This window comes from Stomoxys calcitrans, chromosome 4 (genome assembly GCF_963082655.1).
Source record: "Stomoxys calcitrans chromosome 4, idStoCalc2.1, whole genome shotgun sequence".
NCBI lineage: Eukaryota > Metazoa > Arthropoda > Insecta > Diptera > Muscidae > Stomoxys > Stomoxys calcitrans.
Window position 1 is genome coordinate 3,308,223 of NC_081555.1, and position 27,352 is coordinate 3,335,574.

Below are 27,352 nucleotides of genomic sequence, written 5' to 3' on the forward strand. Positions count from 1 at the left end.
TCGTGGCTGCTTTTGTATTGGTATCGCAAATTTTCACTCACATGGTGATGATGTGGGAGAGTTTGACTAAGCAACAACAACACAATGCCTTCCTTCGACATTTGAATGACATTGAGGTGGCATTTAAATTGCGTCTTAGAATGGATATTGGAAAGGTTAAGATAATGAAAAAATTGACGAAAGCATTAATCATACTGAGCATAATTTCGGTGGGTGGACTAATTATCTTTGGAGTGGGTGTCATTATCAGCAATGATCCAGGTTACTTTTGGTGGGCTATTTTTGCCATTCTCGCCATGCGTCTAAGACTTTTACAAGGACAATTCTATGTTGAATTGTTGGCTCATTATGTGATGTCTCTAAATCAAAAGCTCAATCAGGTGGTCCGCTTAAAGACCAAGGGTGATCAACCATTTCTAGATACTGATAATAGAAACCTACGCACGTTGGAGTATTTAAATCATATCAAGGAGTTATACTCAAATATTTATGAGGCTTTTTATTGCTTTAATGAAATTGCTCAGACTTCATTATTTGCCAGCACAGTTTCTTACTTTTTGGACTGTACCTGCCATATCTATTGGAGTCTATTGGTCATGGACAAGTTGTTACCCACCACGAGCATACTATTTGCACTGGCTACTATAATACCACTGTGCACAAATTTATATAAATTTTGTTATGTCTGTCAACAAGTAAAAGAAGAGGTAGGTGTAAAGCGAAAACCATCATATGTCGTAAGATGTTCCTTTCAATTACTACTATCCTTTGCAGAGTCGCCGCACTTCGGTGTTGGTAAGTCGCCTTGCAGTTGCGGACTCACCTTATACTGGCCTAGATCTGCAACGAAACTACAAGGCTCTTGTTTACGACTTCTCACTGCAATTAATACATCAACATTTTGTGGTTACAGGCAAACGCTTTTTTAATTTCGATTTGCAATGTATTTTTGGGGTAAGTTGGTGGGAGAGTAGAGTTTTCTAAACTATTCACTACTTCCGTTTCAGATTTGCGTCCTAATTTTGACTCATTTAATAATATTGATACAATTTAGCAAAAGTTATGACATTTCTAATACAAAAAATCAATCACAAACTGTGAACTAATTTAGCCCAAGGAAGAGGAAGGATATTGAAAAATTATAGAAAGAAAGTTTTATCGTACAAATAAGTTTTATAATGCACCTAAATGTCTAGAATATTGTTATACATATTTGAATGTGCACATTTGTTTTTTGAATAAAGAAACTATAAATTAAGCTTTTAAAAGTTAGCAATGAACATTTGGATAGTGGTCAAAGTATATCAAAAAGTTGTGTATGACGATTGAACCCAATTTATTTCATAGATGGACTCTAATTTTGTTCTTGTTACATATTTGATATCCTTGTACATCACATTTTATCCTTGGGTGACTTAGTTCAAATATGCTCTCAATGCTATCTGTATTCACACTGTGTATCCTATTGTTTCGTGAAGCCTCTCGAATTACTTTGCTCAACACTCAATATTGTGCGGAATGATGATAGCAAAAATCCTTATTCCTTTCCTTTGCTTTCCTCTTCAATTTCGTCATTATCATTTTGTTTAGTTGCCTCCCCAAAACTCATCGTATAAAAATAGAAAGAATTGTTGAATTGTTGTATCAGTAAACTAATTGAACTTGACATTACAACTAATGGTATGGGACGCGGTATGATTGATAAGCTCATAATCGAAGCAGGTGGCTCTTAAAGAAACCTACACAGCAGGTGGTACATAGGTCTTTTGAATAATGTGTTTTCAGTTCTGGACGCGTCCTGCAACGTTATTGACTTATTGCTGCGACTAAAATTTTCGAGTGTAACACAGTGTTGTTGTAATACTTTGCATATCTCCACTTTGTTAATTTAACCGCCTGTTATAATTTGTAAGCTGATAAGAACATTGGACTTGGGCTAATTGAATTTAAATGTTGCACAAAATTTAGCCAAAATTATTAGCAAAACAATTTGGCTATGTTCAGTCATGTGTCGGCTGGCGAGCGTATAAAAGTCATAAGTGTGCCTAACTAAACGGAAATTCAATATGGATATTTTGGAATCAGTATCCATTCTACAGATAATTTATCAAATTGGAAGTCTTTCGCCGTGGCTGGTGGATCGCAGTACCTGGAGTCTAAAACGTTGCCGATTACTGGAGGTCTATACTTGTCTGGTGATATTGGTATCCACTGCTCTACTGCTCTATGGCTTATTTGCCGATGATGTTTTGATTAAGGTCAATGCCCATGAAATTGGAGAAACTGTCGACTTAATACAGCTGGTGGGGATCAGAGTCTCCCATATTGTGTCCATTACAGAAGCTTTAGTTCGCAAACAGGAACAGAAGAGATTCTATGATCAACTAAAGGAAATTGATGGAATCTTTGAAAAACGCTTAAATGTGAATGTAAATAATGGGTAAGTGTTGCCCCGCAGAAATTGGTCATAAATGAAAATGAAAATATGAGATTTTTTGATAAGAGGGCTGCTATAAAAGTTTCTGGCCTAGGCAAAATCAAGTGTTGCCAGGTGTAATCTGAAATTTCCATTGCTATGTTTGACATTTCTGGCATAATCGTACTCGGCACGTTTTGACGCACAACCATCATTTGTGCGGTTTACAGTGGCTTAAATAAATTAATCAATTAACAATGAATGGGTAGAATAATACCCAAGAATGGAGCTGTTAGAAAAATTCTAGCTCGAGTTAGGAAAGAAGTATCCTAATGTATTTTGGAATGGCCTAAAGTGATCGAATGGAACTAAGATAGAAAAAAATTTCCCGTAATATAAAGTCATGTTTTGGGAGAAAATTGCAAATGCAAACTTGCCCATGAACATTTCGTTAAGGAACATGGGCAAACTTCTCATATCAAAGAGTGTTTTCCGATTCAAGTTTTAGCTCAATAATAGGGGACCTGCTTTTTATAGCCGAGTCCGAACGGCGTACCGCAGTGCTACACCTCTTTGGGGAGAAGTTTTAACATAGCTTCTATGCGGAGCATAGCACCTCCCAAATGTCGACAGCGTAAGGAGAGGAAAACCACCACTGAAAATTATTTTTCTGATATTCTCGCCAGGATTCGAACTCTGGCGTTCTGCGTCGTAAGCGGACATGGTGACCTCTGCGCTACAGTGACATCCGGGGAAAAATTGACTTAGAATTCGCCAATTTTTCATAGCTCAACAAATCAAACAAAAATTTTCTCAAAATTCTTAGGAGTGAAATTTCTGGAAACCATTTTAGTGTCCTGTTGTAAAAACATTAATATAAATGCGTTAAATGATGAATATTTGAAATTTCATCAAAATTGGACACGGGTATCGAGGGCCAGGCTTTAATGGGTTAATTTGATAATAAAAAAAATTGAGTTAAGTCGTGAACAGTGTTACTACTCAAGAAAATTATTTACCAAACCCCACCAAAGAATTGACATTTTGCCATTCTATTCGCAACACATTAAATTATACATTTTCAACTCAACATAGTGGATCGCCGTTATATTCATAGACAATCTACCCATGTCCGTCTGTCTGTTTGTTGGAATCACTCTGCAGCCTTAAATTCAAAGACCGCCTATGTATTAATATAGCACTGATCTCCCGATAGGAAATCTTGACTTGATAAAATTCGTGCTTTGCGCCGATTTCAACGAACAACCGTGTCGAGTTTGGATACGGCGATGTCCCGATTTAAGGGGTTGAGCCCATAAATACGCTTACTACCCACATTTGACGTTTAAGTGAATTACATGGACCGTGCGTACCAGATTAACCCGATGAAGTCCTTCATCTCCAAGGGTTGCCGCCTCAGTGAACAAAACACTGCTACAACAACAATCAATAAATTTCAGAACAATTTCAGAGAAGCATTGAGACCCCCTGGTAACAGTAATTAGCCCCTCGCATCCATGGTTTTATTCTGCACTATAAATAAAAAAAAAAAAACTAAAAAAAACGCCGTCCTACCGACCGTGTCGCTGTTCCACAATGTTGCATGCACATTCGTCGCCCAGTCCCTTCGGGCTTCGGGTTAATCAAGTTAATTAACGGCAGTCCTGTGGCCTTCACCGCCAAATTGTCTGCTTTTCGTTCCCCCTAACTCCGCTATGGCCTGGCACCCAAACGATGCGGATCGTACCATCCTCAGAGAAGGCGTTAATCTCCTTTTTACACGGCAAGACTGTTCGTGACTTTACCCTCCTGGTTGTTTTTGCCCTTATGGCAATTTTACTGTCGGCAAAGATGTGCACATTCGACGTGCTCGCGTTAACACCACACCACTTCACGCATTCCGTAATCGCCCGGATCTCCGCCTGCAGGACCGTATTATGGCCAGGCAGTCTCAGTCCCTGGGTTCTCAATGTTGACCCTCAGGCCCACTCTGTCCTTTAGCTTTAATCCATCCGTGTAACATGATCTTCCAGATAACAATACTAAGGCTTCGTCAATCCAAGACTGTGCCGCTGGCAGCAGTGCCTCGCACTCGACCTCAAGGTTCATCTCAGATATCCGATCCGAAACCTCTTCCCTTCCTTCCAGGTTTCTTATCGTCGCCTCGATTATACCGCGATGGTATGAGCTGCTCCCATCCTCAATCCTTTCTCCTATCGCCTTAAGTCTCATAGCCGCAGTGGCTACCTCGCACTTAATCTGTATGTCAATGGGTCGGATATCAGCCTACCAACCAACCAAGAGAATAAAAACCTACAAATTTTGGCAGGAACCTACCAAAAACGGCAACACTGCTCGTGAACGTTTTTTATGGCAATTTTTCACAATTTTCGGCGTGGATTATCGCGACAATACTGCATTGATGAACTTAAATCTTTGTATGGCGATAAAGGAGATGTTTCATTGTCTTGCCTTCATAGCTTTGTGAAAAACTAGTTTAATGAATTCGCTCGCTCAAAGTCGAATTCCGTAAAGGTCGTCCATAAACGGCCGTGGTACCAGACAATATTGATGTCATGCGTAAACTCATATTGCAAGATCGTCATGCGGCATACTCTGAGATAGAGGCGTCTTTGGGCATTTCATCCACCAGCATACATTCGATATTGCATTAACATCTTGTCAGTAAAAAGGTTTGTTCTCGTTGCATTTCGCGCAATTTAACAATCTCAAGCTCATGTCGATTAATGCGAAGAAATGCTGCCGATTAATGCGATCGTAAAAATAAATACGTTAATAAGATCGTCGCAGGTGGCGAATCGCCCGTCTATGCATATGAGCCCGAAACAAAACAACAATTTACCATGTGGGTCTTCGAAGAAGGGCTTAATCCTGCGAAAGTTGTTCTCGAAAGAAGCACTTCGAAGCAAATGATCGCCTGTTACTACGGCAAAACTGGTTATGTGGCGACTGCTCCGCTTGAGCAATGTAGGACGGTCAATTCCGAGTGGTAAAGCACACTTTTTTGCCTTAAATTACCAGAGAAATTAAAAAAACGAACAAGCGACGACTTATCATTGTTCGCATTGCCAAGCGAGTTCTCCCACATCATATCAAACCAGGGCCTTTTTGACCGGCCAAAATGTCTAATTGATGGGTCATCCTTCGTACTGCTCTGACTTGGCACCCAACGACTTCTTTTTATTCCAGCACATTAAGATAAAAATGTGTAGTCAATAATTTTGGTGGCCAGAAAGTGATGGTGCGTCCAATATCCATTTTTTGGAGGTGTTTCATCGCAGTGGAAAAAGTGTTTAGAGCATTGCTTTGAGCGCATGGAAAAGTGTATAAATCTTGTTGGAGGATACATTCAAAAACATTAAAACCATTTTTGACGATAAAAATTTGCATTTTCATTATAAGACCAGAAACTTATAGAGCAGCCCTCGTAACAAAATGAATGAAGATAAGTATATATACTTTTTGCCAAATCCATTCATTAATGTAACCTTCTGCAGGAGATTTTTTCTTTTTTTTTAATTTTCTATTAATTTTGTCCATACTTTTTGAATATAAGTAAATGGCTCATCCGTTGCTCTTCATGAAAGTAACCCAAATGTATGCTTTACAATAAGTGTGTTGCACTTAACTTTTGGTAGAAAATTTAAATGTCATTTTCTTTGCTTTAATATTATGTTCTTGTTGGTCCTAAATTCTTAAGATATTCGATATAGGCATACACAACTGAAGCCCGAAAACAGATCAGGGTTTTACACGGAGACCGGTTTCATTTCAAAAACAAACTAGTCAAGCAAAATAAGGGCTATGGAAACACTTTTTCATACAATTAAGTTAAGCCCATCCGTACAACTTTTTATCAATGGCGATTACCCATTTACGAATGATGGTGACAGCTGTGAGTTGTTTGTTTATGAATAGCTTATCTACAGAGTTGTCGTTCCGAAAAATCCAAAACGAAATATATCGTCCATTAGGTTCTAATAGGATTTTTTACTTTTTTAGGAGCAGATGGTAGATAACACTATGATATGATAATAACCGTAACAGCACATTGCAACATTATGGAATATACAGTTGTGAGGAAAAGGCTGCATGCACCCTCCTTAATTAAAACTACCTTAACAAGGATATAATTTTACCAAATTAATTTTAATAGAAAGAAAAGGAACAAATTTAAACGATATTTGATTTAATGAACAATATATAATGTAGGGTATTAAAATTTTTCTGTTGTTGTTGTAGTTGTAGTAGCCGATGAAGGAATTCATCGGGTCAGTCCGGTACATACAACCGGCTGCCATAGGATTGCAAAAATTTTTCTGTGCCACTTGCAAATTAAAATTTTACAATTCTTTCTAACCTTTTTTCAATTCTTTCTAAATATCGGTACTGCCGTAGAAAATCTCTCAACAAGATGGCCGAAAAGTTCAAAATTCACCTATTCTGGTTGCCGGGCCACAGAGAAACCCCAGAGAATTGTGGAGTAGACGAGCTTGCGAAACTAGCAAACTACATTAAGGGGAATTGGAATCTGGGTGTATGTTTCTAACGATAAGTAAGCTAAATCTTCAGGATCAGGCCTAAGGGCCTTGCTAAGAAAAGAAGAATATACATTTATATATACGGCACAATTCATGTATTTGCTCAATTTTGGTCTACAGTATAGTAATGGTGGTATCTTCGGTTTAATTGAATTATCAATTCTTCCACCATTACCATCATCATCGATATCCACTGTTTGAAGAGGGAGATAAAAGTTACAATACGATTAAAGACTCTCTGAGGGGACATTTTTGTTTTCGAGTTTTTAGTCATGTTTATGTGGAAGAGGCGACACATCAAGCGTATCAGCTGAGTTCGCGTCTTTACATTTAACGACTTGAAGAAAAATTATGTATTTTATAGAATACTAGTTGACCCGGGCCCGCTCCGCTGCGCCTTTTTTACTTTATATGGAACAAAATTATGCTTTGAATATTCATTTTCGACAATTAAAGAGCTTTTAGCGAAATAACATGCTAGAAAAAAAGTATATGCATATCGCTTAACTAACAGTATAACAATATACGTGCCTTTATCTGAATCCTATATGATTTTTTTTGGACTACGAATTCGCTCGGAGGGTTTAATGTCATTTAAGTTTGGATGTTAGATAAACTCCATTCTTAAAAGACTTTATTTCAGACCAATATTCTCAATATTCCTTTCATTTGAGCACCACATTGACATGGTCGGTAAATGTGCCCAATTTGGGGGTGTTTTGGATGGTGGGGTGATCCCCCAAACACATAGCCCTAAATTGTTTTCTATGCCCCTTAGTTGGTTCATATCTGGCATTGTTTCCTCCTCCGGTGTCTGTTAGCCGCGAAAGGCGGACAATGTCATAGGAAATGCTCCAGCGTCTCATCATCTTCCCCACATGCCCTACATATGCTTTCACTTGCAGCACCGGTTTTGTTGGAGTTACTTCAGTGCCTATAGTTGGAGGTGCATATGATATGTGCTAGTACTAGTTTCCAAGCCCATGGGCTTATGTTCTTTTGAACGTTTACATATATGAATAATAGTGTATGTACATTTGCGCTCCACTGCTATAGAGTATTTAATTCATGACAGCATTTTTCATATTGTCAATATTAAAATAAAAATATGATGGTTGACTACCAGTGGTTTAAGACCATGATATAGCACCTCCACTCATCTCTTACATACGACGGATGTTGCAAGGGAGACAATGGGTAGATTTCATATTGGTATACTTTTTGGTTTAGATCTGTCAAAGGCATTTGATATGGTTAATCATATGATTGTTATTAATCAACTGGAATGTTTGTTTGGTTTTTCGGGTGCGGCTTGCAGACTTGTTTCTTCTTATTTAAGAGGTCGTAGACACTTTGGGTTTTTAGTAATAATGAGTGTACTGTAATGCCAGTTTCTTGTGGAGTGCCACAGGGATTTGTAAATAATTGTATCAAATTTTTGTATACCAACGATTGTCATATTTTTTCTCCAAGGTGTTTCCATTAGTGAATTGGTTACTACTGCATATTCTTTTTTTGAAGCAATAATTGTTTGACTACAGAATGACATCCAAAACGAAGGCATTTATATTGGGCTCAATATTTTATCAAGTTATAAACATAAACATCAATAGTTCTTTAATCAATTTTGTGCATGCGATGAGATGTCTTGATGTTAACATTAATTCCCGCCTTGATTTTTCTGGTCGTATTAACTTAACTTTCTTAGGTCGTATTAAATAGTTTTCCTTCTTCGCAGACTATACTGTTCATCGAAATAATGATCTGACATCCAACAAACTACATATATTCCTGATCGTCTTGACATTCTAAGTCTATTAAGCCGTCCGTCCGTCTACATGCCGAAAGCACGCAAACTTTTGAATGAGTAAAGCAAGGTGTTTGAAATTTTGCAGAAATACTTACAAGTGCCGATCTCCCGATAATACTTCAAGTGCCTCTAGAGGACGCAATTCTTATCCTTTTTTGGCAGAAATTTTGTATAATGACTTTTTCTATGACCTCCAACATACGCGCCATGTATGGTCTGAATCGGTCTAAACTCTAAATTGGGTCCAATCTTTTCTGAATTGCCTGAATTTTTTATGTGTATTTGAAATAATATATTAAAATTTCAGTCAATTCAGAAAAGATTGGATATACAAATTCTTATCCATTAGTCTTTGTTTGTCTATAAAGAGAGATATCGGCCAAAAAACTCGACAAATGCGATCCATGGTGGAGAGTATATAAGGTTCGGCCCGGCCGAACTTAGCACTGTTTTACTTGTTATACCCACCACCACAGAATGGGGATTTGTAATACCTCGAAATATTCGTCTAAGACCCCATAAAGTAAATATATTCTTGATCGTCTCGACGTTCTGAGTCGATCTAGCCATGTCCGTCCGTCAGTCTGTCGAAATCACGATAGCGGTCGAAAGCGTAAAGCTTGTCGCTTAAAATTTTGCACAGATACTTAAAATTGATGTAGGTCGTTGAGGATTGCAAATGGCCCATATCGGTGCAGATTTAGATGTTGCTATCATATAACCCGATCTCTTTATTTGATTTCTTGAGCCCTTACAAGCCGCAATTTTTGTCCGATTTGGCTGAAATTCGGCATATAGTGTTATTTTGCTATTCTTCGATTTCCAACAACTGTGTCAAGTACGGTCCAAATCGGATTATAACCTGATATAGCTCCCATATAAACCGATCTCCCGATTTGACTTCTTGAGTCCTTAGAAGCCGCAATATTTGTCCGATTCGGCTGACATTTTGCATGCGGTGTTCTGTTCCTACTTCCAACAACTGTGCCAAGTACGGTTCGAATCGGTCTTTAACCTGATATAGATCCCATATAAACCGATCTCCCGATTTGACTTCTTGAGTCCTTACAAGCCGCAGTTTTTGTCCGATTCCGCTGAAATTTTTCATGCGGTGTTCTGTTACGACTTCCAACACAATCAATCTATAACCTGATATAGCTCCCATGTAAACTGGTCTCTCCATCATCCTTGTTCGGTTCCTAGAAGATTCAATTTTTGCTGGATTGGGAGAAGTTTGGTATGTAGAATAAATTATGCCCTTTAACTAAATTTATTTTGTATAGATTTTTAGCAGGATCCATGGTGGTGGGTTCCCAAGATTCGGCCCGACTGAACTAAAAGTTACAGTGGGAGTCGATACGATCCATTTTATCTTATCTCCATTTACCTCTATCTTGCATAATCCTTTCCAGCAAGATGTTAAAGAGGTCACATCATGGGTTGTGTCCCTGTCTCAAATCTCATTTGGTATTGAACACACAAATACTAAACGCAAACATGTATTGAAATACGTACCTTGAACGTATACGGCTGTCGAAAGCAGCTTTTTAGTCAATGAAACGATGGCAAGAGTTTACCCGTCCTTCTCAGGACTTTTCGAAGATTTGGCGCAGTATCTGGCCTATGGTGGATTTACCAGATCTAAAACCGCATTGATAGAGCCCAATAATATCAATGAATTTAGATTTTAATCTTTCACAAAGTACTCTCGAGAGTATCTTGTATGCGATGGGGAGAAGACTAATTCGTCTGTAGTTGGAACATACTGTCTTGTCCTCTTTCTTGTGTACGGGACACAGTACGCTGTGATTACAATCATTGGATATGCGTCCTTCTAGCCAGATTGCGCAGACGAGCTGAAGCATACGCCTTATCAGCGTGTTGCCTATGTTCTTAAACAGTTCAGCCGGCAGCTCATCGGCTCCTGCTACCTTATTGTTTTTCAGACGGGTTACTGCTTCTTACTAGGTGGTACACATTCTGTATCATCAACATGGATTGGTTGTGTGGTATACGCCACTATCATCGGATAACAGCAGCTGGGGAAAAGTGGTCCTCCTATATCCTCAGCACACTATCTGTATCTGTTACCAGATGGATGTGCTTGTATCAACGCCATCAGTTTGATGTTTAATTCTTTGGTGGAATTTCATACATTTCAGCTCCTAAACATCTCGATTCACTAACACTCTTTTTCACACCCTTTTTCTTCTTGCGGAGCAGACGTTTATCCTCCCTCGTTTTCTCCCGATATCTCTGCTTCGCCTGACATGTTTCAACCGACTTGGGTTCAGCTACTTTTTGAAACTACTGCTCGTGGCTTGTTAGGGGAAAGCTTTTGGTACCCAAGTACGGATGTTGGGGCTCTTTCCATACTATCTGGGGAGGTAGTGCTTTCTTCAAGCAATTGGGTCAGACGAGTGGAGTATGCCATTGCCACCTATTGTATTCGCAGCTTTCCGACGTCCAGCATCCGTGCAGTGTCGGATCGTACGTTTCTCGCCACACTAAAACGGGTGCGAACCTTTGCTGCAAATTAATGATCGGAATCGATGTGCGCCACTCGGATCGATCGTACGTGTTGAATGCCCTTCATCTATCACAGCATGATCTATTTGGTTTCACGTGTGTTGATCGCGTGGCCGCAATGCGGCAGGGTAAATCCTTCTGTGTTGCAATCTGGTGCTGCTAACTACCATCTTATTTTGACGCGGTGAATTTTATTAGCCTCGATTCATTGGAGGCCACCGTGACGCAGAGGTTAGCATCATTATGATGCTGAACGCCTGAGTTCGAATCCAGTTGTGAAGACCAGAATAAATTTTCATTGGTAGTTATCCCCTTACTAGTGCTGGCTGCATTTGTAAAGTATCCTGCCATATTACAAGTACTCTACCAGGTGGTATTGGTATACGGCACGCCGTTCGGACTCGGCATATATAAGGAAGCCCCTTATCATTGAGCTTAAACTTTAATCGAACTGCCCTAATTGATGTGAGAGAAGTATCCCCTGTTCCTTAGTGGAATGTTTATGGGAAATTTAGTTTGTTGTAGTAGTCAATCCATTATCGAAAGTTTCTTCGTGTAGGCTATATTTTCAAATTATTGGGACAAAGATATCCTTCTTCCCTATTTTTGCATAAAAATATTCCAGAACGATTTTAATATCAAGGACGGGACAGCGGCCATATTCCCTTTTCAGGCGCTCAAAAAAAAATATACTTGGTCTGTTCGTCCTTGACTTCTGTCGGGGCATGGGCGCAAACAAGCCGGAGTTTGAAGAATTGGCCGTTATGCGGATTGGGGCTAGTCTGTCACCCACCAGAAACCACAAATCCACAGCCAAATTTATGCCTCGTTTCATGGCAGCTATAGTATAGGGTGTCACCTCTCCGTGTTGTTGTGACGCCTTTTCCGAGCCATCGCATCTGCCCCGCACTTTCCCAACACATCCGCCACTGTTTATACTTCACCTTCTCTATAAAGAGTTCGGACATTCCGAGTATAGGTACGCAAGTCACTGTCCGGAGTCGTCTATGTTGCGGAGAGATCCGATTTAAATCTTCCTCGTTTTTTCAAATTGACGTCCCAAAACATATTTTTTCCACATATTAACATTTGTGCTAATTGACAAAAAACCATAATCATGGAATTTAAAGTTGGTTAGGATGCTGAACGCCAGGGTTCGAATCCTGCCTAGCGGTGGTTATCCCCTCCTAATGATGGCGGCATTTGTGATTTACTGTACTATACCAAGCATCCATGTGAAAACTTCTCCACAAAGAAGTGTTGCTTCACGGCACGCCATTCGGACTCGGCTATGAAAAGTAGGCTCCTTATCATTGAGCTTAAACTTGAATCGGACAGCACTCATTGATGTGCGAGAAGTTTGGCCCTGTTCCTTAATGGAATATTCATAACCAAATTTGCACTGCGTTTGCATGTGGGCGCTTAACTGAAACTAAATTGATTTTCCTTAAAATCTAACAACACCCAAGTTGTAAAAAGCTTAAAACTTAATGAAATTAATTTTTCTCTGCTTTTTTATTTTACAGAAAATTCCGTCGACTAACCATCACTAGAGGGGTACTAATGCTATGCGTTTACATAGTTTCCGAAGGTTTTATTTTGACCACCCACATGATATCCACGGAAAAAGAGAGTTTCTATACCTATTGGATATTCTACATGATGCCTTTGCTTATCTGTGGCCTGAGATACTTTCAAATGTTCACTGCCGTACAAATGATCAAAAGGAGATTTGACAAATTAATCTTGGTATTGAATGAGATAAACCTGATAAAACCAGATGTAACCCCCGTAGATACAGTGAAAAATGACATCTTTTACAAAACCATGGAACCTGTCAAGTCTGTAGCCCATTCGACTTTCACTTTGCTGGAATTATCATTGCAGAAGCAGAATAAACGACACAATGTGGAAAATCCCGATATGAAACGTTTGCTCATTATCCGAGATCTCTACAATCGTTTGTATCTTATGACTGGAATTTTGAATAGATTCTTTGGCATTTCAATGTTGGTTAACCTGGGAAATGATTTCATATCGATCACCTCCAATTGCTATTGGATATTTATAAATTTTAAAAATTTTGCTGCGACCACACAGGATTTTCTACAAATAGCTGGCAGTGCTGTGTGGTCGGTGCCACACTTGTTGAATGTCTTGATTTTGGCCATTTTATGTGAAAGGACGGTGCAGAGTGTAAGTGAAAAAGATAATACACAAATTATTTAAGAAAAGAATGAGGAAAAATTCTTTCAACCTCGGAAAATGCAAACTTAAATATTATCTGCTTTTAACATCTGGACCAAAAATGCCATACATTTACATTTTTCTATTTGCAGACTACCAGTATTGCTTTGGGTCTACATCGCATCAACATTGATACAATGAATGATAACCATAATTCAGTGGTAAGATTTCGAATAAAACAAAATCCTCTCTATCTCTCCACCAGGAGTTCCTAATTAATATTACCATCTATTTATTACAGATTCAACAGTTTTCTCTGCAATTATTACATCAAAAAATGGCAATAACAGCTGCTGGCTTTTTTAATATTGATTGTTCCCTGCTTTATACAGTAAGTTTTTTTTTTCAATAGTTTTCGAATAATTTTTTAAAGAAAAAACTAAAACTTATTTCAGATTGTTGGATCCACTACTACATATCTGATTATTCTTATTCAGTTCCATTTAAGTGAGACGGAGTCTTAAAATTTTGCAAAAATATTCTGGAGAAAGCATTGAGGATGTGTATGTTTGCTTTTAAAAATTCATATAAAAAACACCCATATAACATGTATTACAGGATTTAACAAAAATAGAACTATGCTGTGTGTTGTACAACAAATGTAAACATTTTAATATGATGCTAAAAATCTTAAGCTCAAAACTGTTTTACCTAAAACAAATAAAAATCCCTTCGATTTCTAAGATAATTAATTCAATATATCTTTTGATGGTGGAAATTTGGGTACATATGTAAGACTCTGATGAAGGCTGCCGAGGTGCAGAGGTTAGCATATTCGCTTATGACTTTGAAAGCTTGGGTTCAAATACCGACGTAAACATCAGCGGTGGTTATCTCCTTACAAATTCTGGCGGCATTTGTAAGATATCTAGCCACGCATAAACTTCTCTTAAAGTGGTATCGCTAAGCGGCACGCTCTTCGTATTCGGCATAATCATTGAGCTATAACTTAATAGGTATGCACAAGGGATGATAAATGGGGTTGGCGAAATGGTATTAAAAACAATTTTAAAATGTGCTTTTTGGAGCCAAAATGCACCACCTTTTTTGCTCTTTTCTAAAAACATTTAGTTCAAAGACATAACAATGGGGAATAATTTAAAAAAAAGTACTGAGGGAAGGTCAATCCGCGCGTGTATAATATACTTGTACACTGGCCACGAAAATTCCTTTAAAAAAACACTGGGGATACTATTCTCATGTCTATGAGTGCAATCGGATTTCAGTTCTTATCTCATTGATACAGGACTTCCTTGTTGTAGCCGAGTCTGAACTCGGACTATATCTTTACTCCTATGTAGACCAATCTTCTAATTTTACCTCTTGCTTTTAAATAAGGAATAATGAGATGCTTAGCCACTTCTATATTTTTTTCTAAAATAGTCCCCATAGATCTGTATTTCAACGTAACATCCATGTACACCGAACCCCAGATTTTACTTTTTGGGGACGTATTTTTCATCTGATTTCTATATAATACTAAGTTCTATCAACCTCTCCTACGAGTGTTTCAAATATTTTTTACATTTCGATCTAGTCGCCACATAGTTCAATTTATTAATTTAGCTGTTTGTACTGAGGTCACCGTAACGCAGAGATTAGCATGTCCACCTATTGCGCTGAACGCCTGGGTTCGAATCCTGGCGAGACCATCAGAAAAAATTTTGGCGGTGGTTTTCCCCTTCTAATGTTAGCAACATTTGTGAGGTACTATGCCATGTAAAACTTCTCTCCAAAGAGGTGTCGCACTGCCGCACGCCGTTCGGACCCGGCTACAAAAAGGAGGCCCCTTATCGTTGAGCTTAAACTTGAAGCGGACTGCACTCATTGATATGTGAGAAGTTTGCCCTGTTCCTTATGAAAGCCTCATTCGTTCGATTTCGATGAATAAACTGGGTATGGCTTACAGAGGTCCAAACCAACCCTTAATTTGGAAAACAAAAGTTAGGAAATGCAAGGAATATCTTCATCTCTGATGTTCAATCATCTATCCTCTAATGAAATGTCAGGTTTATATCTCTAATGATATCTAAGAAATACTTAGGCAATGAGAGATACATTTCGCATATAGGAACGCCGTAGCTCAGAGGTAAGGATATCCACCTTTGACGCTGAACGCTTTGGTTCAAATTCCGACAAGAACATCGAAACAAACTTCACTAGTGGTTATCCCCACCTAGTGCTGACGACACTTGTAAGGTAATTACCATAGGTAATCAGCTGTGTAAACTTATCTAATAAAGTGATGTCGGTCTGCAGAAAGCCATTCGAATTCGGCAATATAAACGAGGTCCCTATCATTGATTTTAAACTAGTATTGGACAGCACTCATTGATATGAGAGATATATTCACGCTAATCTTTAACGGAATTTTCATTGGGCATATTTGCGATAGGAAATGTCAGTGTCAATTATAGAATAAAACTCTTCTTTCTTAAGTTTTCGTAAACATGTAATAAAATATAAATACAATAAAATATGGTTATCGTCGAAAAAGTACCAAATGACTCGCGGCGGTACCGTGGTACTTTCAATGATTAAAAAGTATCAAAAAAGTACCAAAGAATCAAAATTATTATCGCTTGACTGCCCTCTTTTATGTGAGAGAAGTATACCACATTCCTTAATGGAATGCTCATGGGAAAATATGAATGAATGTATGTAAGAATCTTCCTGCGAAGCGATGTTGACTCAGGGTTATTGGTAGCAAAGGACTGATCTCTCCTCTGCAGTCCTTGGCTACAAATCAAACGCAGATGTCAGCCTGCCGTTAATGACTTCTGCGTTAGATGTCATGTAACAAGCTTGCTTCAGTGATTTGTTGTAGTTGTAGCTTCAGATTAACGGAGGGGAGATCAGTAAACGGGATTTAAAAAGATCTATTACTGGACAAGGATAGCGAAAGTAGGACGACAGTTAAATATAAGACTCTATGGCAGAAAAATTGGCTACTAAAAGTGTCAAGAGGAAAAAAATCATCATCACCTATCTTGTCCTTAAATTTCTAAAAAGAACAAAACTTGACCACTTGCATTACAATTGGACGATTAGTGGTAAACTATGTAAAGTCATTGTGAATTCACGTTTTGAGTTAGCTTCGTGGAGTAAGACGGAGAACAGCAAAAATTTTGCTTTACGAACTGCGACAGGCAGTCGTCTTATCTCTCACGCTGACCAACTCTATCAGTAGAACAAGCATCTATGCTGTGCAATATCAACGCGGCGGTAGCCATCCCAATTGTCACGAGCTGCGACATGCTGACTCCTTATCTCCCTCTTAGACCACCCCTAATATTAGAACAATGATCTATGCTGTACAGTACCAGAGAGAGTTCAACGTTACATAGGGAGCCTTTAGATCAAGCGGAGTGTCAAGATAGAAACGAATACCAAACCGAAGGAGCGGAAAAGAACTACCGAGTTGTTGTTCTTGTTGTCGTAGCCACATTTGCATATGGAGGTGGCTATCTTCATCAAGCTCTTATAGGCGAGCAAGCACTTTCCGGTCTATACCATAGATCGCCGCGGGAACGTGATAGCCATTGGTTTTTAAAGAAGTCAATATCTCGCATGTCGCATTGAGCATCATAGACACTCAGCAATTAAGCTAGAGCCGGTGCCAACCGGCTTCTCGCTGAGATTCTCCACTCTATACTGCCGATTGTCCGCGACTGCAGTTGCAGCTATTCCGTATGGAGCATTCTACTATCCACAACCTGCGGACGAGCCCGGTAGCTCCCAGCTAAGCTTCTCGTGATAGCGAAGAACACCACACATATTGAAATTAAAAGTTCCAGCCTGTGTGAAGCTCATGTTATTCCGTGCCGGGCATTAAAGGCGCCAATAAATCGCCTGTCACATTACATATCACAGCACTCGATATTTTAGCAAGACCCGGTAACTCTCGGCCCCTCACAGAGACCCTTCAATCGATATAGCTAATGTTTTTGTTGTTGTTGTAGCCGCATTTTCATGTGGAAGTGGCGATCCTCAAGCTCCTGTAGATGAGCAAGCTCGTTCCGGTCCAAAGGAGCGATCGCGGCGGAAAAGGTTGGCCATTGGTTATTTAAAGGCGTGAATAACCCACTTTATCATATCGAGCATCATAAGCATTCTATAAAAGCGCTGAGACTCTTCGCTCGACACCGCTAATTGTCCGCAACTGCCGTTGCAGCTACTCTGTATGGAGCAGTCCACTATCCGCACTCTGTGGACGCATCCGTTAGCTAGCAGCTAAGCTTCTCGTGGCAGCACTGAATACCACACAGATCGAACCTCATTGTCCCAGCCTATGTGGCGCTCACAGCTATCCCCTGCCGGGTTCGATATAGCTGATTGTTTGCAACTGCAGTTGCAGTAAATTCGTATACAAAGCATCTGCAACCTTTGGACTCGTCTGGTAGTACAAAGCTGAGCTTCTCGTAAAGACGATGAACTCCACACAAATCGGAGCTCAGGGTTTCAACCTGTTTACTGCTCATAGTTACCCCGTGCCGGGAACTAATAAGTTGTGTTTGTGCTGTTTTGCAGTGTGTTCTACGTTGAACCGATTGAGGTGATTGTTATTCTTGGCGATCAACTGCCCTCCGTATCATCAGTTTAAATCAAAATTTAGTCTCCTATGACAAATCAAAGTAGCCTTGGACCAACTACGATTCGGCATATGCAGTCCTCTCAATACGCTAACATGTTGGACAGTGTCGCGACGGAAACTAGTTACCAACTCAACACAGTTTACCTATTCACCCATTCAGTTAGATCTAACTTAACACAAAACCATATATCTATGAATCCATGAAATACTGGCACATTTATCCCGAATTTTTAATTTTGTTACTAGAAATGGTAGAACAAACAAACAAATAATCTTTCATATGCCCTATTTCGAAGGAAAAAACCTGAGAGGTTGGGATTATAAATGAGCCAAATCGTTCCATGTTTAGATTTAGCTGCAATACAAATTGATTTTTTGGAATTGACTCCTTGAGACCTTAGAGGGCGTAATTATTATTATTCGATTTGGCTGAAATTTGCATGGTGACTTCTGTTATGGCTTCCAATATTCTTGCTAGTTTTACTTTTACTTCAAAAATCTACATGTATAATCCAAATCGATCCACAACCTGTTGTAATTGATATATTGTAGTTCCCTTACAAGCCACATAATTGCAGTTTTCACACAAAAAGTTCTTCTAAATGTTTTGGGCTTTTTTCTAGTTTCCTGAAATTCGAAATCCAAGTAAAGGTCTAATTTTCTTAGCAAATGTTGGGAGAGTAGATTTTTATTAAAAAAAATTGTCTGGGGAAGTAATTAGCTTATTTTCCTACACACAGCCGATCTGTTTGAAAGATATTTGTTGACATTCGCATCAACCTTGAGGATACATTAACGTGAAGTACATAAACTTATCAATTCATTGAAAATAAAATTTTCCTTCTAAATGAATGAACATGATTTGTATATTTTTCTTTAATTGATTCAGCTAACACGATGAATAACTCCATTATTGGCATTTGTGACCATCTCAATGTTCACTTTATCTATCAGTAGCTGCTAACATTTCACCCCTAAACGCAATGATTCCAATAGTGAACGGTGCAACACAAATTTTAAAATTTGGTATTATCATAACTGGTCTAGGACACTTTAAGAGTGTGCCTTTGATAACTATTTTCATACGTTTGGCTCAGTTCATATGGCTGGTGACCGCTGTCTTTTTGATGTTCTATCGTCGCCTGAGTGGCGGAGATACTTCAGTAGGTGGTCTGGTTGGCACTGCTTCTTTTGTATTCAATGGCAGTGTGAATATTCTCATTTTATTGGAATCCATTTTTAAAAAGCGCTATGAGAAAACATACAACCAACTTGAAAATCAAATCGACTATCTTTTGGAACAAAAATGGGAGATGAATAAAATAAAATCGTCCAAGAACGACAGCCAGTATTTGTTTGTGCGGCCATTGTTATTGCTTTGGGGTATTCAAATACTGTGCGAGTCTCTCAAGATTTGGATAAATGCCATTTCGAAAATTCAACCGGTCTTTTGGTACACATTTCCGATAAGTATCAGTTTGAGATTACGTTATATACAAATCATCGTGACTATAATGAAGCTTAATGGTAGAGTGGATGTTTTCAAGAAGATGTTGTGGAGATCAACTAAGAAAAATGCACCCAAATCGTTGTATGAAACTAAAATATGGCAACCATATGAACCGGAGGAGTATCTGAATTTGAACTATAAACGTTTGATCTACCTAAGGATATGGGAAATATACAAAGTAGTCAATGATTGCTATGGTTTATCCATATTATTGTTGTTTATGACTTCATTTTTTGATATTGTCTGCAATTGTTATTGGACATTTACGGCCATCTACAAGAGACAGGTGTTCCACAAGTATGTGTTTAATGGAGCTACCTCTATGTCGCTGGCAAGTTTAGTAATGGCACTGTTCTACTATACGGACAGCAGTGAAAACAATGTGAGTATATCAAACAGTGACGTGAATATATGGGAAAAGAAAATTTATACAGAAATAAACTTTATATGTTATTTAGTCTCAGTACCATATCAATAATTTAACCATTCCAAATTCAAATTAGTTATTGTCCTAATCAAGCATTCCATTACAAAAAACTTAAAATGCACTCATCTCTCAAACTAGGTGATGGAGGTCTGCAATGAGATCCACTTGAAACATTTCTCCATATTGTTACAGAAACAATAATACATTTGTCATAAAAAAATTAGGTGAGAAAATTATGTATTTCTATTATTGTGGCTTCCTTTTTGTTGTTGTTGTAATAGCAGATTTGAGGACGGCGACCAATACTAGGCCAGAAATGAAACTAGGAATGGGTCAATACCATTTTAATAATTTAACCATTTCAAATTCAAATTAGTTATTGTCTTTATCAAACGTTCAAGACAAAAAACTTAAAATGAGATTCACTTGAAACATTTCTCCATATTGTTACAGAAACAATAATACATTTATCATAAAAAAAAATAGGTAAAAAATTGTGAATTTTCGTTATTGTGAATTCTCTTCTGTTGTTGTTGTAACAGCAGATGTGTGGAGGGAGACCAATCCTAAGCCAGAAATTACCCTGGATTTATCCCAGAACTTAATGCCTACTACAGGGGGATCGAACGGTGCTCATAATTGTATTACTTGCAATCATGATATTAATATGTACCAACATTTCAGCCCCGACAATGGTCTGAGTGAAAAATTAAATTCATTTTTATGAAATCATGTCCGTGCCAAAGACACACAATTCGTGACGTCACTTGCACTTGGCATTGAAATCATTTTAAGGGCTATTGTATCCTTAAACAATAAATCAACTATTTTTATCTAATAATCTTTGGCATTGACTAGTAATAATGTTTGCTGCTTTCAATACCAGGTTTAATGCGCAAAAATATCCACAATTTCTATCTTAATAAAGCCAGAGAAAATGTAGCTTACCTTATTGCCGCCATTGCGGGCATAGATCTTTTCAAAACACTATTTTCACGGTTTATACACTTTTTCTAATACCAACAATCAGTTCACAAACACTTTTTTAAAAAACACAAACTTTTAAATGTATATTTTCCGCGAAAAATCCTTTTTTATCACTTTTGCTTGCAACAGAAGAAAAACCGGCGATCAGAAATTGTTTGTTCGTATTTTAAAGTTGCGGCAGCCCAACCCCAAAAGGGGAGATAAACAATTTGGCACGTCAAAAGCGCCAACTCCACGGCGATCAAATAAATAAATAACAAAAAGTTATCGATTACAGACGATGGTAGATGGAGTGTTTTGAAAACAACCCTGTGTTGCACATTCAAACTTTGAATTTGAATTTCGTTAATGCACACATAGTTGTTGTTGTTGGAGGCCACCGTAGTGCAGAGGTTAGCATGTCCGCCTATGACGCTGAACGCCTGGGTTCGAATCCTGGCGAGACCAACAGAAAAAATTTCAGCGTTGGTTTTCCCCTCCTAATGCTGGCAACATTTGTGTGAGGTACTTCTCTTCAAATAGGTGTCGCACTGCGTCAAGCCGTTCGGACTCGGCTATAAAAAGAAGGCCCCTTATCATTGAGTTTAAACTTGAATCGGACTGCACTCATTGATATGTGAGAAGTTTACCCCTGTTCCTTAGTGAAATGTTCATGGGCAAAATTTACAATTCTTGTTGTTGTAGCAGTGGGACGTACATCTTGCACGTCGGCATCAATCCTCGCTCTGTAGGAATTTAGGCGGCTGCATCTGCCGCATCATAATTGAGCTAGAACTATCCTGGTTTACCGGGGGAGGTCAATTTCTTCAGGTGCAATGGGAGGCAGTCGTTCTCCAAGTACCACATTCAGCCGATAGCTATTCAACGCATCTGCCACCGTGTCTGCATAAATGTTGTGTCGGCCCGCTGATACGCCTCTTTATCTAGGGGTTCTCCCTTGTAGCGCTGGACCACACGCTCTTGATAATGTAGATCGACCTTAAGGCTTCTGGGTAGAGGATACCCATTTACAAGAATGAATGGTCTCTGCGATAACAGCCCTCAAAGGAATTGCTTAGACAGCATGTAGTTATGTCTTTGCACTGGTAGGATCTATGTCTCCTCATCTCTCCTCGTAGCCCTGTCATGGACATTAAAATGACGGTTGAACAACCTGGCGCACCTCTTCGGATCAGCCACAGTTACGTCGCCAAAAGTGACTGAGGTTCTTTCGTCCCGATACCTAAGTTACATTGCTCAATGTTTTTCAGCCACACATTCCGCTTATGTTCGTTGACTACCCTGTTAATTTCCAGATCCAGCTCGCTGATTCTGGGGTTAATGGGATATGTACAACGACCCCGCTACCTGCGCCGGGAAATTGGGTCGCACTTGGGGTATTCGACCGCCAGGAATAAAGCGTGCGGCTGCTGCGTTAATGATATCTCGGAATTTCCTAGCGGAAACTACCACATTTGAGAGGGGTGTCAGTTCACTGAAGCGGCGATTGGGGTACTCTCTGAAGCCGGCCCAATCGGCCTTCTTTTGATTATAAACGTTCGGCGCTCAGAGGTTATGCTTTATATTAGTACTATATAGTGGAAATCACGATTAATCATTTCTTATTATCTGTTATTGCATGTTATCGATAACTTACCAGTACAACTTTGCATTGACATTTTATACAGAACATCTAACTCGCACGTGATAGGACTAAAATAACACACAGTAAATAACCTATTCCGAAGGCAGACACAGACTAATATTCAAAATTTGGCCAGAGTTTATCAAATAGTGGAGTTTAAAACATGACTAACTTTTATCAAATACTCACAATTCACCATGTTTGTTCCAGAAACAACACCGACGACTAAATGAAATCTTTCAGATTACCGTCACATATTAGCTCCCGATTACAGGTCTTTGATAACGATAACATAATTTCAGCAATCGGTTATTGGCCGGGATCGCAGTAGAGCTGGCAAACTAAAGACAATCGCAACATTCGATATTTTCTATAGTTTTATAATAAATATCCATAGTATCGATTTCTTAGCACCTAATTTCAAACGAAAATGAGAAATTAAAATCAGGAGATCGATTTATATAGAAGCAATATCATTGCATAGACCAAATAAAAACAAGGTTAATAAAGTCAGTTGGAAGTCATGAGAGAAATCGTTGACCAAATGTTGGCCTAATCGAATGAAAATTGCGCCCTCTATAGACGCCAGGTATCTTAAAAGAAAAACCCAGTGTCGGATTGCTTATTTTTGTTTAGTTTTGCAAAAGATTTAACTTTTGCGATAGTATCCATCTGAAAATATCAATCGATATTCAGTCAAAAAGTTAAATATCGATAATGCCATTGATACAAGTACAAGTGGCTACAACAGTAACAAATGAAAGACGATAAAGGTTAACTATCGGTTTTGGAATGGGCACTAGATCAGTTATCAAGTATTCCAGTTGAGAAATTACGAAAATGCTAAAATTTTACATTATTTAACTTAACTCTCTTTATATCTAACTATATCCCAACATCAACTGTTATGGTTCATTTACCCACCCCATCTACATTAACAAGAAAACTATGAGCATCACACATGCTGGAACTTCTATTTATATGGTATTCATCGTTGTCATGAGAAATTCAGCTGAAAGCTATCAGAAGCGTCCACAAGTTGCGGATAGTTGAATGCCCGGACAATCAGCCGTATGAAGTGTAGAGTCTAAGTGAAAGGCCGGCCGGCAACGGTACTTGCTTAAATACTAAGTGCCTATGATACTCGATATGACAAGGCGAACTTTTGGCGCCTTTTTATAACCAAATTTCAAGCTTATAGCTTCATTCCTTTAAACGCTATCGTCATTGCGACGGGAGCGGAAAGCCTATTGTATTCAAATTCTATTTACTTTACTCTTTTAAGGAAAAGCAATCAAAAACGTATATGCATCATTGTTTGCAACAATTGCTTTTGTCATCCGGATTTAAGACTGCCTTCCCTATATCTTGCTGTTGTATCAATCAGCAACATCTTAAGGTATTATTGTATTTGATGGATTGTCTGGGCTTTTATATCCAATGATGAAGCTAAATTCATAAATGTATTACAACAATATTTGGCCTTTTTCAATCAGTATCTACTAGAGTATACATCACAATGTTCCTTCGCAAAGTTGTCAGCAAAGTCATGCGCTCCGAAGGTGCGCTTTACAAAACAACTATGTTGTTGTCATATTTTATACAGGCCATCTTTGCCTTAATACCTATCACTAAAATCTGTATGATCTATGAAATGTTCATCATATTGTGGGTCATTGCAATTATCGGAATGAGTTATGAGGCTATAAGTCAATATTTTATACAAAACGAAAGTGGTCTTAATAGCTTGATCAGCAGCATACTGTTTATGGCTCATGTAGTGGGTCATTTGGCCGTGCTTATGGAATCATGGAAGATGCGTAAATATCGCATACCCTTGTTTGAAAAATTTGTTTATTTGGAGAAGACGATGGAAGACAACTTCATAGTGTCCCTCTCTAGTTGGTGGAAAAGCTTAAACAATAGAGTGGTTGCCTTTATCTGGATATTTATTAGCATGTTGATCTTTGCTCACGGTCTCATTATATGGACAACATTTAATGTCGAATCAAATGCTGGCAGCCTCTATTTGTATTCTTTGCAAAGTTTTCTGGCACTTCAATTTAAAACATTTGAATTCCTAATTGCTATAATACACATCAATTATCATGCCCAAAGAATGCGTGAGCTTATCAACGAAATTGGGGAACGAAATCTTGAGAGGATTTTCGGCAACGTAATCGTGGGGGAGGAAAAAATCATCAAAGTTTACTCTCCCAGGCAGGAACAAGAGGATGAAGGTCATATTGGAATTTATAAAACCGCCTATAATGAGCTATATGCAACAATATGTCTAATCAATGCAGCCTATGGCTGGTCTCTGCTAACACTTACTGCAGTTTACTTCATTGATTTTGTTTGCAACACATTTTGGATACTTGTGGCCCTCTTGGATGTTAATCGCAACTATTATGTCCTGCTACAAAATGGTTGTTTTGCATTGTTGGCCTTTATGCTATTGTCCTTTATGTGTTGGTACTGTGACAAGGCCGATTACGAGGTAAATGAAGCGCTGGAAAAACACCTTTCTGTGATGGTTTCTTCTTTTCTTTGTTCAAATCTTTACAGAGCCGCTATATAGGATGTTTCATTTCGAAATTGGTCAAACAACCTTTGGGCAATAAGCGTTACAATGATTTGGTGAGCGAGTTCTCGATTCAAACGCTACACCAACGTTTTATTATAACAGCCAAGGAGTTTTTTACCTTAAATTTGGGTCTATTGGGCAGCGTAAGTACATGTGTTGTATGTTGCAGCTTTTCTCTCATCTTGGATATGAAATATTTCTCTTTTGCAGATGGTTGCTGCTATTGTCACCTATTTGGTCATTCTCATTCAATTCATGTTTACGGAGAAAAATAATCGTCAACGCATACATGAGGCTAAAATGTTGGAAACTACCACATCCATGGCAATAATTGCATTACAAAATGTTACGGGTTTCAACGACAAATATCCCACAGTAGCAGACAATTTAAACGATATCGCCAGGGCCGTAAATCATACAGTTTTGGCCAATATAAAAAATTAAGCCAATTTAGATGTTATTTATAAAAAAGAAAAACCTTTGAGCATCACAAAATTGTTAAAGTTCTAATAGACACCTATATATGATATGCAGATATACTAATAGCACTTGCTTGTTCCAAAATGTATGCATCCGAGAAATTTTAGCATTTTCTTTAATACCAAAATTTTATAAATTTGTCTGTGTTATCAAATAGATAACAACCAATAAGTAACAATTATGTATTAGTTCTTTAGAAACAGTGAATGTGGGTTTGCTTCTTAACAAGTTCATTAATAGAACAGTAAATCGATCTATTGAGGCAGTTTGAATGATCAATATCACTCACCTGGGTCCTAATTCTCGCTTCCGTTATCAAGCGAGTTTTCGTTCGAAGATAATTTCCGTTCCATAATTTCAAATTGATCATGACTTACGAAAGTTATCGATTTCGGGGAAGAATAAATCGATTCGCCGAGCATTTTTTGCTATTTCAAAGGTAAACAAAGCATATGGTATTTGGTAAAAAAGTTATAACTACGTAAAAAACAAAACACTTTTTAAACAATATGCAAGTGCAATGTTTTTAACGATATGTTACTCATTTTACACTATAAATTGTTGTTTTATGTAAAAGAGGAAAAGAGAGAAAAAAATATGTGGATTACGTCGCTTGTGGCACAACCAACGATACATGTTTGATGTTTGTTTTTTCTGGCAAGCACAACAGCCGAAGTACAATTGGATAAAGTTAGAATCTTTTCTTTGAAAAAAATAGGTCTGTTTGCGTACTTTCGTAAGAACCATTTTACTCTCTTTAAAAAATTTGCAAGCAAAAGAACGCGAACAACTTCCAGTGAAAATTTGCACAAAAACAGGGGATCATTGTTTTGTTGGTTCTTTATTTGCTTGCTTGGAAAACATTTTTTTAATAAAAACTGCTTGCGATGCTTTTGAGGTATTTCCCTTAGATAAACGTAAATTTATAGACCCGAGAGTGAAAAGGGTAGAAAGGGGAGCTATTCGTCATATCCGTGCCGGATATGACATGCTGGACAGCCATCACAAATTACCGTGCAATCCCATGACAGCAGGTTGTACGAACCGCATTGGCCCGATGGAGTCTCTCATCGGCAAGGGCTGCCGCCTCAGTGTACAACACACTGCTAAAACAACCGTGCACCAAGCTATGAATGTAATTCGAGGCGCCAAGTCCCTGGTCCCAAACAAAATCTCTACACTGATGCTGAATAATCTGGATCTGCCTGGAGTCTAGTACCTTACAACTGTCCTCAGCTTATCCGAACACTATTACAGTGTTTGAAAGATGGGCAGTCAGATCCCGCTACTGAGACCTGAAAAGGACACGAGCAAGGGGGAGTCGTACAGACCGATCTCCTTTCTCTCATCATTAGCCAAGACGCATGAGGGACTACTCCTCCCGCTCTTCTAGTTGGACAATTTCCATTCGTCGAGCATTAGCATGCATTTCGAAGGCTGCATAGGACTACAACTGCTTTACATTCCATCACCGTATACAAAAGTACACTTGTTGTGCTGACAAAGAAACCTTGGACTAACCATCTTATGCTTCTGGATATTGTAGCTAGACAAATTGCTACAACCACTGATGAGAGGC

The 27,352-nt window shown here is 38.5% G+C and overlaps 2 protein-coding genes and 1 long non-coding RNA gene across 6 annotated transcripts in view; 2 read left to right on the forward strand and 1 right to left on the reverse strand.

The window, feature by feature from the left end:
- Nucleotides 1-21,268, reverse strand: part of LOC131996848 (uncharacterized) — a 334,069-nt gene extending 312,801 nt beyond the window's left edge. The window contains exon 1 of the long non-coding RNA XR_009398040.1: nt 21,044-21,268. This is a non-coding gene — a long non-coding RNA (uncharacterized LOC131996848). The remainder of the gene's footprint in view (nt 1-21,043) is intronic.
- LOC106092810 (putative gustatory receptor 2a) lies at nt 1,638-14,256 on the forward strand. The gene is made up of 5 exons (XM_013259739.2): nt 1,638-2,440; nt 12,844-13,513; nt 13,657-13,725; nt 13,806-13,895; nt 13,960-14,256. Exons 1-5 carry the CDS (start codon nt 2,067-2,069, stop codon nt 14,026-14,028), a joined length of 1,272 nt encoding a protein of 423 aa, XP_013115193.1. The 5' UTR covers nt 1,638-2,066; the 3' UTR covers nt 14,029-14,256.
- LOC106092829 (gustatory receptor 23a) lies at nt 16,057-26,357 on the forward strand. Of its 4 annotated transcripts, none has more exons than XM_059366955.1 (4): nt 16,057-16,221; nt 19,048-20,050; nt 25,275-25,436; nt 25,504-26,357. In XM_059366955.1, the coding sequence occupies exons 2-4, from the start codon at nt 19,142-19,144 to the stop codon at nt 25,735-25,737; spliced, it is 1,305 nt and encodes a 434-aa protein (XP_059222938.1). In that variant the 5' UTR covers nt 16,057-16,221; nt 19,048-19,141; the 3' UTR covers nt 25,738-26,357. The 4 variants fall into 4 exon arrangements, with proteins under 4 accessions (XP_059222938.1, XP_059222939.1, XP_059222940.1 ...); XM_059366956.1 differs by having other exon boundaries at nt 16,057-16,164; XM_059366957.1 differs by lacking the exon at nt 16,057-16,221 and having other exon boundaries at nt 19,023-20,050.
- Nucleotides 26,358-27,352: the final 995 nt, after the last annotated feature.

Bases quoted from the DNA above. Each gene is read 5' to 3' on its own strand.
- LOC106092810 (XM_013259739.2), top strand. From the start codon at position 2,067: ATGGATATTTTGGAATCAGTATCCATTCTACAGATAATTTATCAAATT. The intron at 2,441-12,843 runs GTAAGTGTTGCC...TTTATTTTACAG, and splicing joins AATGTGAATGTAAATAATGG to AAAATTCCGTCGACTAACCA. The intron at 13,514-13,656 runs GTAAGTGAAAAA...TTCTATTTGCAG, and splicing joins GTGAAAGGACGGTGCAGAGT to ACTACCAGTATTGCTTTGGG.
- LOC106092829 (XM_013259760.2), top strand. From the start codon at position 24,226: ATGTTCCTTCGCAAAGTTGTCAGCAAAGTCATGCGCTCCGAAGGTGCG. The intron at 25,207-25,274 runs GTAAATGAAGCG...AAATCTTTACAG, and splicing joins GTGACAAGGCCGATTACGAG to AGCCGCTATATAGGATGTTT. The intron at 25,437-25,503 runs GTAAGTACATGT...TCTCTTTTGCAG, and splicing joins ATTTGGGTCTATTGGGCAGC to ATGGTTGCTGCTATTGTCAC.